The 16,066-nt window shown below is 45.0% G+C and overlaps 1 protein-coding gene across 1 annotated transcript in view; it reads right to left on the bottom strand.

Annotated features, from left to right (window-relative positions):
• Positions 1-16,066, bottom strand: part of TBC1D8B (TBC1 domain family member 8B) — a 73,380-nt gene that overhangs the window by 56,477 nt on the left and 837 nt on the right. Inside the window, exons 2-4 of the mRNA XM_077285212.1 lie at positions 7,706-7,816; positions 4,836-4,954; positions 3,141-3,366 (exon numbers count right to left, since the gene is read on the bottom strand). Of these exons, the coding sequence (XP_077141327.1) occupies positions 3,141-3,366; positions 4,836-4,954; positions 7,706-7,816 (456 nt within the window). The remainder of the gene's footprint in view (positions 1-3,140; positions 3,367-4,835; positions 4,955-7,705; positions 7,817-16,066) is intronic.

Here is a 16,066-nt window from a genome sequence, read left to right as displayed (position 1 = left end):
GATAGTGACTCTATCATAGAGAGAACAGGAGGGCTCGGCAGAGTCGGGCAAGATGGCTGCCACCTGAATGACCAGCTGAACCATCGTTCTGCCAAAATCTAAAGTGTATGGGGGGCTTTTACGTCATTATCTCTGATCATACAACCACTGGTGCTACTCTATATCCAGAATCACTGCCACCAAGTAGTGTCATTATAGGGGATTAAGGCTATCCGCTACCAAGATCATAATCCTCACGTCTCAGGGACAGATCAGCATCACTGGAATTTAATTTAATAGTAAATGCTTGTAGCGCTTGCTTTTGTTCAGTCCACGTTTCTACACTTCTAAAACCTATGAACAAGCCTAAAAATAATGGAGATTACAGACCAGATGCTGTCATTATGAGAGCCCTTATTATCAGATCAGAGGGAATCCATGTCCTCTCCTGACCCAACAATTAACGGATTGACAGGGGTTACTACTTTCCACATCCACAAGTCCATCATTGCTTATATGACATGACAGTGTTCCTATATGGAAAAGAGGAACAATACCATGGTTGGAGGATCCCTCAGTGATAATAGGAGATCACACAGAATGGTGATTGGCTGCGATCACTGATGTAAGTGTGAACAAGGTCCTGCTATATCAGGATTCACCTTTAAATACAATTAGTGTCATCAGGAAATGACCAATTGTTTAAATATTGTGTTTACATTAAATGTAAAAAGTTCTTCATGGTTTTTTTTCCCCCAATTTCCCATATTAGTATAATAAACATTTGAAATCAGGCAATTATCACACTGGCTACTAGGCCTAATACTAGACCCATACAACCTCTTCTGTACAGAACGCTTTTTATTTTAATTCCATCAGTGAGGATAATGAGATTGCTGAAAAGGTAAGCAATAAAAGGTACGCAACGCAGAATCCACCATTCACAACAGGTGATGTCACAGCTCACCTGCGCCCTCTCCCTTCATAATGGTCTCATAAGAGCATGATAATAAAATGGGGAAAAAATCCCCATCCCTGAGGAAGGAGCACGTTCCCTTGCTCCGAAACGCGTAGGAATTGGCCCTCTACACTCTCCATAGGCTGTCACGTGAGCTATCACGTGTACGTGACGTCACGGAAGGTCCTGCGGTCAGCAGTGTACCTATCAGCCCAGCCGAGCAGCGTGCAGAGACTGCACAGAGATAACGAGTGCGAGATTTTCTGTTACCGGCCGGGACAGTATCTGCACCTCGTAAATCTAAAAGATTTTGTTGCCAAGCCTGCAAAACAGACTGCATTGACCTTGGATTACATGAACGAACAGAACATCACCAAGACACAGCGGAGAAAGACAACTATATCAGCGGTCGTACCTTTCTGGTTCCTTCATCACCAGGTTATTACACATATGTTTCTATTATATTTATTCGTAGTAGTTTTAATGAGTTTATGAGTCATTGCCCACATATGGTCCTCTTACCGTTTTGACTCCAGCGCAGATAGTTTTTTTTCCTCTTTTAATTGATTATTTATATTGTCACAGTTGGTAGTACTGTGCAACTATCAGCTGCAGGTCTCAAAGGTGTGTTAGCGCTTTTTGGTATATATATCCTTATATTATGATAATAAAATGCTTCATTGCAATTCAGTAGGGCACGAGTCCAGTCCATTGCTGCGAACGTCAAGGCTATGGCAAGTGTAAAAATTGCAAGTTTGTTTTTTTTTTAAAGAGGTTGTTTATCACACATCCCTTTCTCAATCCCTAAGTTTCCCCCCAATAAGATAACATCTATACTCACCTCTGGTGCCAACACTGTTCTGCGGTGTTGGCACTGGCTATGTCAGGGTCTGCAGCCAGTAAGCACTGGTTTCAATCTCCTCGCCTTCGGACATAACGGACACCCGCAGATGTCAGATTTGCATCTGCTCTCTTTCCCTCCAGATGTCAGATTTGTCCAAAAGAGGGGAAAGTGTAGCCAGCACTGATCGGCTGCATCAAAAGGGAATACAGGTGTTATTTTACTGCGGGAGAACATAGTGATTGAGCAGGGGTTATCCGAGTAGTGGACAATCCCTTAAAACAAAGATAGTGATATGAAAACTAAAAAACTATTAAAGAAAAATTGAAAAAAAAAAAACATTTAAACGACTATAGGATGTAAAAGACTCACAAGCGCTGTTGCTATAAGCGCTACAAGCAATTTTGAGACGTATAGTACTTCAAGGTTTTTATTGTGCAAAAAAAAAAAGACTATACGAACCTTTTCAGTTAAAACACAGACAGGGATCAAAAAGTAAATTCAACATAATTTGTAATCAGATAAGTAAAAATTGTACACAAGAACCGATCATAAAAAAATACAAAATTTTATTAACAAAAGGAAAAAACAAAAGAAAGCAAGGCATTAAAAAAGTGGGAAACCAGAAAAATTGCAAAGGAGACCCACCATATATTGTACAGAGGCACTACATAAAACTAAACACATTAATATACTACACATGACTATACGTCAAGCAAAAAGATCAAGATACTTGGTGCAAGATTATTGCCTTCTTCTGGAGGTGGCATCACACCAACAAGAGCAAGGTTATATAGTTTATAAGAACCAATCACACATAAGGTTACAAATGACAACAAACTAACAATCCCTCTCTATGGTCAGGAAGCTGCCATAAACCGGAACTTGATACTAACATCAAAGAAGGTCAATCATTTTTTTTTTTATATATGTGTAGAATGGATATTTTAGGCCATTTTCTGATGACACATTCCTTTTACAGGTGAATCCTATTCTACCTTGCTCATGCATGCATCCAGTGACCATAGCTGAGCCCCATTGTGCGTCATCTGTCCTCCATAAAGGAACTGTGTATAAGTTCCTTGTCCTATACAATCTGATGGCATCCGATAATGCACTAACTAGAAGTTATTTCCTGAACAATCAGGTGATGCAGGGAACAATAAGGGCATGTAAGACTGACAAGAAGCTAGCATAAGGATAAATGCAGGCCTATATATAAACACAAGATGAAAATAGTGAACACCACAAAATACATAAAATAGTAAAAAAGCTAATCAACATTATGCAGGTTGCCAAGATGCAGCAGCACTTATTCCTGAAGGAACACATCAGTCGGCTATTTGGATTTGAGAAACTTACATTCTGAGCCCAGAAGAAATGAATAGAAGCTTAAAAAGTTGGTGCTGAGGTATAGCCAACCCTGGCAAGGAACTCTGCCCCTCCAGTAACTGCAGGAGTAGTAGGTCACCAGCTTCTCCTGGTCAGGCAGACCAAAGCATTTCTCAAACTTCAGGAGAGCTTCACGAAACTTTTCAGGATCCTCTTCTTTCACAAATGAGCTTTTCCCTTCTTCAGCAATGAGACCCTTAAAGAGAAGTGATCAGCTGAGCTCAGACAATTTATCATAGGACAAGCAGCATCTCAATGGTAGGAAAGTGTAGAAGATCCTACACCACCTATTATGTCCCTAAAACTGCAACCCTTCTGCCACCATGTGCTAAGGGGTACATAAGGACATATGTGGTGGGGTGAAGCTACGGCTTGCATTGCTCCGACCTCATGACAAAACCTTAATCCCGCCGTTTCGCTGATGCAGCAGACTGTGTGAAATATATAATTCAAGTGCTGTTACCTGGATGGTGAACTCCTCCAATATATGGCACCATCAGAGGTTATGGCACATATTTGGGCAGAATCAATGTTAGGTCTTACTATGCACCCTATTCAACAACAAAAAACTGTAGAGGGGTCCTGATCAAATGTAGATGTAGTGGGAATGCAATGTGGGAAATGCAGTTGTGGCATGTCTGCTGGCACCTACCAAAGAGGGAAAAGACAAACAACAAACCAAAAAGGGATCTAGCTAACTCTTACAAAAAAATGCACGTTTACAGCAAGTTTATGATTTTCCAACTTCTGGAAAATGCCTTAACTGTAAAAATGTTCTGACATTGAGCTTAATGTGTCCTTGACGTAACTTTAACATGTATGCAGAAACATCAGACAAGTTCTCAGCATCTTTTTGTGTCACCTACTCTACAAGCAATGTGTTTGTCTGAGGAAGGTATATAATAGACCAAAATGTTATATTTTACAATGGATTGCAATTAAGATGACTACTTCCCATTATAAGTGAGTGCCAAGTTCTTCATATATTAGTTATACTGAAATCGACAATCTGAGTGACCACTCACCCAATGTGTAAGGTCACCTTCAGGATCAGCTAGTAAAGGGTCACTAGTGAGGATCCAAACCTCCAGAATATGACAGCCTATGCCATCAAGTCCTGGAATACCATGTTATAGGGGTTGTCCTCCTTCAAAAAATCCTGGTGTCAGGGCACAGTTTGTTATATAAGAAAAACAGTCCTCCGGTCCACCGCTGCTCTCGGGGTCTGATATCGGCTGCAGCACTGACGCCATGTCGATATCCCGGTAACCAATCAGTGAGCGCAGCAGGTCTGAGCGGGACATTCTGGTGGAGGCCCTAAGCTTTCTGATTGGCTGCTGCTCTGGTCGAGATTGACGCTGCAAGCCAATGTTAGACACCAGGAGCAGCGGTGAAAACTCAGCAGTGGTCCTGAGGACAGTGAGAAGAGCGCTTGTGAGCCAGGTTTTCCTGAAAAGGGACACCCCAAAAGGGTCGCACTTGGCCTCCACTCCAATCAGAGTGGGCTTTCTCAGGATCGTTGGAGTTCCCAGTGGTCGGACCCCAGCAATCACTCAGCTTCTGAATCCTACGTTATTCTGTTCTCCACTTACAGGCAGGAAGCTTTCGAAGGCCTTTTGGATTTTTCTCATGAAAATACAACTCCAATAAAAAAAAAGGACCTACCCTAATTTTGCCTTGAACAAAGCTGGTAATGTCATCACTTGAGTCAAATACAGGCAACGTCTTCAAGACGTTCTTCTCCAGCCATTGCCAGTGTTTTAATATCTCGTCCCTGCTGGCTCCTAAGAAAACAAACGCGGTTATTGTAACTAAAGAAGGAAACGATCAGTGCGGTCAGGCAGATTTCGCACGTTCGCAGCAATGCTTTGTGTTAGACGTCTCTGTGTGATACAAAAGAAGCTCCCTAGATTATGTGCTGTAAACAGATACGCTGTGAAGGAAAGTGGAGAGAACAGCATGCGATAATGAGAAGTATTACAGAGATTAACACCAGCATCCCTGCGGCTATACGGTATGCCGTCCCTATGGAGCCCACACACACACGTACGAACAGCGGCTGACAAGTCTCCAATACACGCAAAGAAGACCGGCATTATAGTGTGGGTGGTCGGAGGACATGGCGACACACTCTACCAGCACCGCCACGTACACTTTTTACTTCTCAGGCAGCAAAAACGTCACTGTTTTGTCTGGACCAGCTGTCTTATGTATGGGGACCCCTGATAGATGAAATTGGGGAAGAGAAGGATCAAGTACTGAATTTAAATGCCCGATCTCAGGAGATGTCTAGCAACGGCTTACCCCACGCTCCCTGTAGAGAGAACATGATCGCTAAGATAAGCTGAGCTTTCAGGTCTAGTGGGCAGATGGGAGAGAAAGCAGTTGGCAAAAAAACGAGCACGTGGTCAACAGTTAAGGGTATGTTCACACAAGCCTTTTTTGCAGTGTTTTAGAGCAGAGGTCCCCAACCTTTTTTGCACCAGGGACTGGCTTTAAGCAAGACCAGTTTTCCATGGCCCGGTGGGGGTGGGGCAGGGGCGGGGCTTTGGTCATATGGGGGTGGGGTTATGGAGGGATGGAGCTTAGTGCATACTTATCATATAATTATGACATTTATAATGAGAATGTGATTCAAACTGATTCAATGTGATTCAAACTTATAAAGCTGTGCCTTATATATAATGCTCTGCACCGTTGCCCCATAGATGCTCCACATAAAGCTGTGCCTTATATATAGTGCTCTGCACCGTTGCCCCATAGATGCTCCACATAAAGCTGTGCCTTATATATAATGCTCTGTACCGTTGCCCCATAGATGCTCCACATAAAGCTGTGCCTTATATATAGTGCTCTGCACCGTTGCCCCATAGATGCTCCACATAAAGCTGTGCCTTATATATAATGCTCTGCACCGTTGCCCCATAGATGCTCCACATAAAGCTGTGCCTTATATATAGTGCTCTGCACCGTTGCCCCATAGATGCTCCACATAAAGCTGTGCCTTATATATAGTGCTCTGCACCGTTGCCCCATAGATGCTCCACATAAAGCTGTGCCTTATATATAGTGCTCTGCACCGTTGCCCCATAGATGCTCCACATAAAGCTGTGCCTTATATATAGTGCTCTGCACCGTTGCCCCATAGATGCTCCACATAAAGCTGTGCCATTGCACACTATATGCGTCATCGCGCCCTCTGACCTGAACAGTCAGAACAAGAGGACGCGAAGACTGAGCGGCGCCCGGCGTGTGGAACGAGGACAGGTAAATATGCGATACTTACCTGCTCCCGGCGTCCCGCTCCTTCCCCCGGACAGCTGGTCTTCGGTGCCGCAGCCTCTTCCTCTGTCAGCGGTCACCGTTACCGCTGATTAGAGAAATGAATTAGCTAGCTGTCAGTGGCGCCGCGGACCGGCTGAAAAACCCCAACGGCCCGGTCCTGGTCCGCGGACCGGCGGTTGGGGACCTCTGTTTTAGAGTACCAGCAAAGTGACTGAGATTTCAAAAAACTTATGCACACGTTTCACATTTTTTTATTTTTTTTGTATCTGCAGTGTGTCAATTCTTTCAGTGTTTTGCAGCATTTTTCACACATTCTAATGAATAGGAGAAAAATTAAAAACGCAGAGAAAATGCAAAAAAAAAAAAAAAAAGAAGAGAGCGGCAAAAGTGCATGTCTTTTTGCAGATTTTTTTTTCCTGTAGAAAAAAAGAAAAAACACAGCTAAAACGCCATGTGTGAACATAGCCTTTAACATGTGCTTGCAGCTTCCCACGCCGGCTTCTCAGTGAGCAGGCTGGGTATCCTTCATGCCAGGATCCTGTGATTTATAAACAAAAAAGAAAGTCTAGCACTCAACTTCGGTAAACGTGAAAAGACGTTTTTTATTTTGTAGCACTCGAAACGTTTCAGTCCTATCATGGACTTTCATCAGTCAACAGAGAGAAAACCCTATAAGGCACAAATAAGGGAAGTAGTATATGCTTAATTGCGGTGTAACATGTGGATGTAAATACCTCCGGTATACAGTGGCACCTATGGGCCGAGACAGTGCCGATTGCAGGATGAGGGTGCAGCCTTCAGACGCGGTATCCGCCGCTGTCTCGGCCCATAGGTGCCACTGTATACCGGAGGTATTTACATCCACATGTTACACCGCAATTAAGCATATACTACTTCCCTTATTTGTGCCTTATAGGGTTTTCTCTCTGTTGACTGATGAAAGTCCATGATAGGACTGAAACGTTTCGAGTGCTACAAAATAAAAAACGTCTTTTCACGTTTACCGAAGTTGAGTGCTAGACTTTCTTTTTTGTTTATACTAACGGTTTGGGAACCTAGTCTATGCACCACATTGTGACTGTGCACACGGTGTTCTCTCATACAAGGATCCTGTGATTTAACCTACTTTCCCTGTGGAGTTTCATCTAATCTCAAGCTGCGGATTAGCTTAGGGCGGGTTAGAAAGTGAAAAGAACACATGAGCATTCGATTTATGGCATGTGCCAGGTAACAGTCATTCCATTACTCACCACAAGCGATGGACCAGTACACCTGAGACTCCGGGGTTTGGTGGAGAATCCGGAATGGGGCCACCTTAGCAGTTGAATCCAAAACCGCATCAAGAGTTCCCACAAGAAGACCTGAAGGGCGAAGGACAAACAGGGGCATTACATTCTCTCATTCTTCTGGCATCAAGCTAAACCTGCCCCCTTCCTGGGAAGATTTATAGAGAAGTGACATTTCTGCAGCTACGCATTATTTTTTTTGTCTTTTCTTAACACCTATTTGAAAGCAATGGGGAAAGGTGCAGCTGGGGTACAGCACCAGACCTAGCTATTACATTAAAGCATGTCTTTCTAACTTAAAAAAATAAAATGATAAATTGACCTTTCAGCTAAAACCTATAACGCATACATTGGTGAAGGAAGCTAGTGAGGTCAGGTTACTGTAACCTGCTGCATTATTCATTCACATCCACTCGTCTTTCTGTTCCCTGCAGGTAACAGAGCAATGAGATCTCCACCTGCTAATATCTACGGCCATTACAGGTGAACATCGAGAATGGAAATCTAAACTGGCAGAGATATGTCGCACATAGGACTATGGAGAGCTTCAGAAGATAACGTTACAACTGTGCGGAGCAGTGGTCATAGTCAGGGGTGTACATACAAATCATAGGACTCCATAGTAGTGAGGAGCGAATGTGCTGGGATAAGGTGTTATCTGAGCATGCTCTGGTGCTAACAGAGTGTCTTCGGAGTGCTCGAATAATATGTTCTAGTCCCCGCGGCTGCATGTCTCATGGCTATTCAACAGCCCCAACACATGCCGGGATTGCCTAACAAACAGACACGCCTTATCTGAGCACATTCGCTCATCACTTCTCCATAGCAAAATACCCAATTGCTCCTCCACCCCATTCCTAAAAAAATACTTGTTGGAGTAGGCTGGGTTAGCTCTCACAATTTTCATAAACAGGGAGAGGCAAAAGTAAATAGTAATTATGCCCCTACTGAAGCCCCTTACTGTTCTCACCAGTGATACCTCTTTCATAGAGAATAATGCATTTTTTATCTCAGTAGTAGGGGTGGTTTAAAGGTCCACTAACCAAATATATTTCCAATGTAAAGTAAAAGCAGTGAGCTTTCATTTTAATGCATCGTTAATTATTTAGGTATTTGCCCTATAGCAGTTCTTCATACCCTTATCACCAATGGGCACTGCATTCATACCACCTCTCCTACAGCGCATGGTTATTTGGGGTAGACCAAATCTGGTTACCGGTATTTCCAACTCATTTCCATGGTTGCCTTTGATTATTATATCAATTTGTTGCACTAGTTGCTTAATATTTGGGCAGGGGTATGGTTTTTGTATCGTTGCATGTTTCTAAGTGATTTGATTGCTCTTATGTGTGTCCTTTTTGTATCAATGAAATGATATACTTATTCATTTATTAGCTATGCACATCCTTATTTCATTGATTCTTTCTTCTCCCATTAAAGTTCATTCTAATGCATGGGTGACTACTGTAGCTAACATCTGCCCAAAGCAAGTCATCCATAGAGTCATGCTCAGCGGTTCTCTGCCTTGCAGATGGGTCAGACTCCCAGAAAACAATGGGTTTGGGCACGACATGCACTCTTCTTCTGCACTGAACTGGATCTATGGCAGGAAGCATTTTAAGTTTTAGGTTTTGATAACCCTCATTTATCTCAATGGACCACAACTGTGCTTAGCGGGAATCTGTCAGCAGGATTTCACCCCTACAAACTATATGCACATGTAGCTCTTTCTGAGACAAATCCAGCAATACCTTTATAGGGCCAGTGCGTTCCTCCATTACTGAGAATTAAGTGTTTGAATTTTTGAAACGGCGAAAAAAAAAAAGGAAGCTAAAAATCTATTAATATTTTATGAGCCACTATGCCTAACAGCTCATTTTCCCGTATGTGAATGAGGTTGGCTGCAGTTCCCTGGACAGCTGGGTTTCTGTGAGGGGAGACTTACAAGGGGGCACGGCACTACACTAGAGCACCCCTTCACTCTCAGGATGGATAGGGGCTCAGTGGTGGCCCTCTTTGGTGGCATATGCCAGCGACATGACAGTCATTACATACAAATAGCCCCCTAAAGTATCTATAAAGCAGGGCTGATTTCCCGCTGCTGTCATTTGCTCAGAGCAGAGTATGTTATTTACTGTACATGACTCATGTAGGAAGCGATGAAGAAATGCCAGTGGAAAAGCTGGCGTGCTGGTGCCGACGTCTGCCAAGGAACGTTACTTCCCTACAGTCTCAGCAGCTTTGCAGACACAACATTGTCAGACTGTATCTCCAATATCAGCCACCCCCAGAACCCATCAATAACAACAAAGCGCCCGCTCTGCCAAGTGAGAAAGCAATACAGTTGTGGAGCACTTAAAGGCAAGATCGTTACCAATACCAGGACTTCCCTGCAAGATCCCAGCGGATATGGATCGCTGAGCGGATCCCAGTTGTTTCTGCACTGCATGAGGACTATAGTCACTGCATCAACAAGGCTGGGAGCCCAGGGTCCCCACAGTATCAGCTGGAGCCTCATCCGCCAACATTCACCTGTCCTGTAAGAAGGGCCCATGCACAGGACATTATGGTCTGTAGAAATGTGCTGCACCAGGATCGCTGTACCAGCCCGTGTGTGACCTCAGTGGCCCAGAAGTACAAGCCCACAGGATGCATGCCGACTACATATATACTCATATACAGCAAGCAATATGGACGGGAATGTGGGAGAAGTGACTCCTCCATGTGCACCAACTAATGAAAATCCTTCTTATCGGATCCTTAATATGGGTGACACTGACAAATGCTTCATAAAGCTCTGTCTATGTACAGGGTAAGGGTATTGGTGCTAACTCATTTGGTAGCAGCAGGGAAAGCGAAAAAAAAAAGCGCGGGGGTACTTAACATGCTAAGGACCACGCATCAAAGGTGTTTGCCAATACACTAAACCACTCTCCCCTGGATGTTTTGTTTTTTTTAAACAAATTGCGCTTTACACACCCTCCCCAAGTTCGGCGCTGACCCATGTCATCAGCATTGGAGTCAGTAGCTCAGCTCTGTGACTCTGCCCGAGTTGACTGAATGAGCCAATAAGCTCAGTTATTGATGTTAACATTGGACCTGGGCATGGTGAGTAAAGATCAGTAACAAACTGTTGATGGGGACAGGGGTTCTTCAAAACTGGAAAAATCCTATAATGACTGGCCAATTATTTTCATTTTTGCCTATACACAATTCAGCAGCCAAGTTCTTGCTTTTATTGCTTTTTTTTAAACTCATGCGGCTGTATAATAATTAGTTTTATACTTATTTTTGCACCATTTGGATGCCCTTATAAATCATATAATGTCCAACCCCCTGCGCAAAGCAGGATTCACTAAATCATCCCAGACAGATGTCTGTCCAGCTTCTGTGTGAAGACTTCCATGGATGGAGAACTCAAGTCACCACCTCTCATGGCAGCCTGTTCCACTCATTCATCACCCTCACTGTCAAAAAGTTTTTTCTAATATCTAACCTGTGTCTCCTCCCATTCAGTTTCATCCCATTGCTTCTAGTCTTTCCGTGTGCAAATGAGAATAAAGATGATCCTTCTACAATGTGACAGCCCTTGATATATTTTTATTATTTTATTATTATTATTATTTGTACTCCGCTATTAAGTCTCCTCTCAGTCTTCTTTTTTGCAAGCTAAACATTCCCAGATCCTGTAACCGTTCCTCATAGGACATGGTTTGCAGACCGGTCACCATTCTGGTCGCTCTTCTCTGAACTCGCTCCAGTTTGTTGATGTCTTTTTTAAAATGTGGTGCCCAAAACTGGACACAGTATTCCTGATGAGGTCTGCCCAAAGAGGAGTAGAGGGCAATAACGACTTTGTGTGATCTAGACTGTATGCTTCTGTTAATACATCCCAGAATTGCATTTGCCTTTTTTGCTGCTGCATCAATCACTGTATAATTTATTTTAATGCAAATATATAAAACCAAATGTTGGCGTCATTTTTTTCTAAATGATCAGAGTGTGATCGGTGCGCGTGATCACAGTGTGACCGATGCGCGTGATCACAGTGTGACCGATGCGCGTGATCACAGTGTGACCGATGCGCGTGATCACAGTGTGACCGATGCGCGTGATCACAGTGTGACCGATGCGCGTGATCACAGTGTGACCGATGCGCGTGATCACAGTGTGACCGATGCGCGTGATCACAGTGTGACCGATGCGCGTGATCACAGTGTGACCGATGCGCGTGATCACAGTGTGACCGATGCGCGTGATCACAGTGTGACCGATGCGCGTGATCACAGTGTGACCGATGCGCGTGATCACAGTGTGACCGATGCGCGTGATCACAGTGTGACCGATGCGCGTGATCACAGTGTGACCGATGCGCGTGATCACAGTGTGACCGATGCGCGTGATCACAGTGTGACCGATGCGCGTGATCACAGTGTGACCGATGCGCGTGATCACAGTGTGACCGATGCGCGTGATCACAGTGTGACCGATGCGCGTGATCACAGTGTGACCGATGCGCGTGATCACAGTGTGACCGATGCGCGTGATCACAGTGTGACCGATGCGCGTGATCACAGTGTGACCGATGCGCGTGATCAGTGTGACCGATGCGCGTGATCACAGTGTGACCGATGCGCGTGATCACAGTGTGACCGATGCGCGTGATCACAGTGTGACCGATGCGCGTGATCACAGTGTGACCGATGCGCGTGATCACAGTGTGACCGATGCGCGTGATCACAGTGTGACCGATGCGCGTGATCACAGTGTGACCGATGCGCGTGATCACAGTGTGACCGATGCGCGTGATCACAGTGTGACCGATGCGCGTGATCACAGTGTGACCGATGCGCGTGATCACAGTGTGACCGATGCGCGTGATCACAGTGTGACCGATGCGCGTGATCACAGTGTGACCGATGCGCGTGATCACAGTGTGACCGATGCGCGTGATCACAGTGTGACCGATGCGCGTGATCACAGTGTGACCGATGCGCGTGATCACAGTGTGACCGATGCGCGTGATCACAGTGTGACCGATGCGCGTGATCACAGTGTGACCGATGCGCGTGATCACAGTGTGACCGATGCGCGTGATCACAGTGTGACCGATGCGCGTGATCACAGTGTGACCGATGTGCGTGATCACAGTGTGACCGATGCGCGTGGCCTGTGACCGTGGTCCAAGTCTCTTGAATGAACAGAAGATGGAGAAAAAAAAGTCTCCATCTTCTTCACTCGGTGAGGCCATGGAAATCGGACTGCGTTCAAATGCCATCCGAGCGCAGTCTGATGTTTTCCATGCAGTCATTGACTTGTATGGCCGAGTGTGATCCAAATATTGGATAAAACTCAGGCATACAGCCATATTTTTCTAGGACAGTCTCTGTACAAGGAAAAAATTGGATATGTGCACAGCCCCATAGACTAACATGCGATCCGATGATCTGCCAGATCGCACTCGAACTGAAGATACACCCATCTCCACCTGCCCTACAGGGGCTTTAAAGAGAACTTGTCATTGGATTCCTGATGACTTCACCAGCAGCAATGAAATATTGACTGTGTGAATACAGCCAGGTAATGTTGGTTTTGAAGTCTATCCTGTGTATATACAAAAGGAGAGACCTGTCAATCAATTGTATCGAGGGGGTATAAGGCATCAGGGGCCGCAACCGCACAGCCAGGCCCTGATTCATGTTGCGCGTGGCGCAGGCAGCATGAATCTAATGACAGGTTCCCTTTGCTTTTGCATAAATTGTTTAAAGAGCAATTAAAAAGACTGCATAGATTTGCAGAAATTATATGTTTCCCACTAAAATGTTGCAAATATCCAAACAGACCACTGCCATTATGTGGCCTTGAATTGTCATGGCAACCATCGGGATCACACAATTGCGGTCTCTGGGAGCCTGTGGAAATAAAGAGGATGCTCTCTTTGTTAACCTTTTAAAACCACTGTTATTATAGACAGCTACATTTAAAGGTGTCAAAAGGCCATGATTGGTGCCAACATCAACTGTGACCAAAGCAGCAGGGTGTTATAGTGTACAACCGCCATCCGCCACATTCTCACCCCTTGGAGGACGCTAGTCTCTTATTTCTAAGGTCAGCAATAAGGCATATTTAAGGTCATTAATAGGATAAGGACAGCCAAAAATAATCAATTAAAAAAAATAAATAAAGCTATTTTCAATAATACATTTTCACCACTGAAGTCAGGGAAGGAGATAACTACAAATAATGAAGTTGTGGGGACCTAATATTTACACTAAAAGAAAAATAAATAAAAATGTTACTGTATAGACAACACAAACACATAGTAACGAGTCACTGTGACAATAGCTGCAGGCCATTAACTATTTACAAGTCCTTCCAGCAACAGCCATTACTCATCGTGTCCCTCGTCTTCTCCATTTAATGCCATGAAGCTCAGTTCCAAATATGAATCGAAAGATAAATGATGTTAATAAGCAGCTGCGGCTGCCATCAGTTATAGATCAGGTACACATTGATTCACAGCGGTCTGAAGACAGCATTGGGGAGGACCTGTCCCCTCTCCTGCCATGGCAGGGTCAGTAAATCCTTGTATTCACCCTCCCACCCAATAAAAAAAAAAAAAAAAACACAAACATGGAGCATCGTTTCTCCTTGCTCTCTAATGTGTTGTTCTTCTGTTATTCCTCCTAGAAATCTATGAATAATTTTACAACTGGGTGTCACCATTCAATGTGGTGTGTGCCTGCAGCGATGGATAGGCCAGAATCAGTGTGCACATCCCCAATTGGTCACACCCAGTTGTATATTTACAATTTGTTAGGAAGAAGGAGAGGAACAGGACAGCGAGGAGATGTAGTAACAATCCCAGGGCATCGTTTCATATATAAAAAATATGCACATTTACTATACAGACGTGACAGGAAAGGCAGCAAGGGATTACTACAAAATTGACTTTGGCCAACTATCCACAAGATAGGTTATAAATGACTGAGTGCAGGAAGTCCTGCCGCTGGGACCCCCACTGATCATGAGAACAGGAGGTCCCAACTCCCCATTTCTTTTCACTTCACAACCACAGAGAGGATTTGCTTGAGTGAAAAGAACATGAAGCACTCTGCATCCAGTTCTGCACGGCCACCATGGCCCCAGTCCCGCACTGCCACCATAACCCCAGTCCAGCACGGCCCCCATAACCCCAGTCCAGCACGGCCCCCATAACGCCAGTCCAGCACGGCCCCCATAACGCCAGTCCAGCACGGCCCCCATAACCCCCAGTCCAGCACGGCCCCCATAACCCCAGTGCCATGCCAAGCACCAAGAAGAGAAATCCTACAAGAATGTCAAGCTACTTAATCCAACAGATTCCACACAGCAGATTCGCCCCATTATACCGGAGATCTACAGAACATCAGAGCGCAGAAACAATGCAGAATCCCAGGACTGCGCCTCAGACGTCACCTCTGGATGTTGTAGTAAATAAGTCTCCTCATCATACAACATCCCATAAAGAGGTGACGATGCCTCCAGAGATGGCCCTAGGAAGCTGCAGCATTGTGAATACAGCTCTGGGGTGGGTGTCAGGATCAGATAATGACTGCAGCTTTCTAGTGGGATAATTCTGTATATGGCGTCTACAGTCATTCTGAGAGGAGCACAGTCCTGTCACACGTAGAGTCTGCACCCGCACGCTCCATCCACAGAGCTGTCAGCCCACTGGAGGAATGTGTGTGGGTCGTCATGCACCTTATCAGTACAGTGGTGTGCAACTGGTGGTGCACCTGCCGCTGCGAAACTACAACACCCAGAATGCCCTGCAGACTTGTGAAACTACAACGCCCAGCATGCCCTCCTCACTGCTGTGAAACTACAATACCCAGCATGCCCTGCGCACTGCTGTAAAACTACAATACCCAGAATGCCCAGCACACTATTGTGAAACTACAATACCCAGCATGACCTGCGCACTGCTGTAAAACTACAACACCCAGCATGCCCTGCTCACTGTTGTGAAACTACACACCCAGCATGCCCTGCTCACTGTTGTGAAACTACAACACCCAGCATGCCCTGCTCACTTGTGAAACTACAACACCCAGCATGTCCTGCTCACTTGTGAAACTACAGCACCCAGCATGCCCTGCTCACTGTTGTGAAACTACACACCCAGCATGCCCTGCTCACTGTTGTGAAACTACAACACCCAGCATGCCCTGCTCACTTGTGAAACTACAACACCCAGCATGCCCTGCTCACTGTTGTGAAACTACAACACCCAGCATGCCCTGCTCACTTGTGAAACTACACACCCAGCATGCCCTGCTCACT

This window comes from Ranitomeya variabilis, chromosome 2 (genome assembly GCF_051348905.1).
Source record: "Ranitomeya variabilis isolate aRanVar5 chromosome 2, aRanVar5.hap1, whole genome shotgun sequence".
Classification (NCBI taxonomy): Eukaryota; Metazoa; Chordata; class Amphibia; order Anura; family Dendrobatidae; genus Ranitomeya; species Ranitomeya variabilis.
This window is presented reverse-complemented; position numbering and strand designations above follow the sequence as displayed.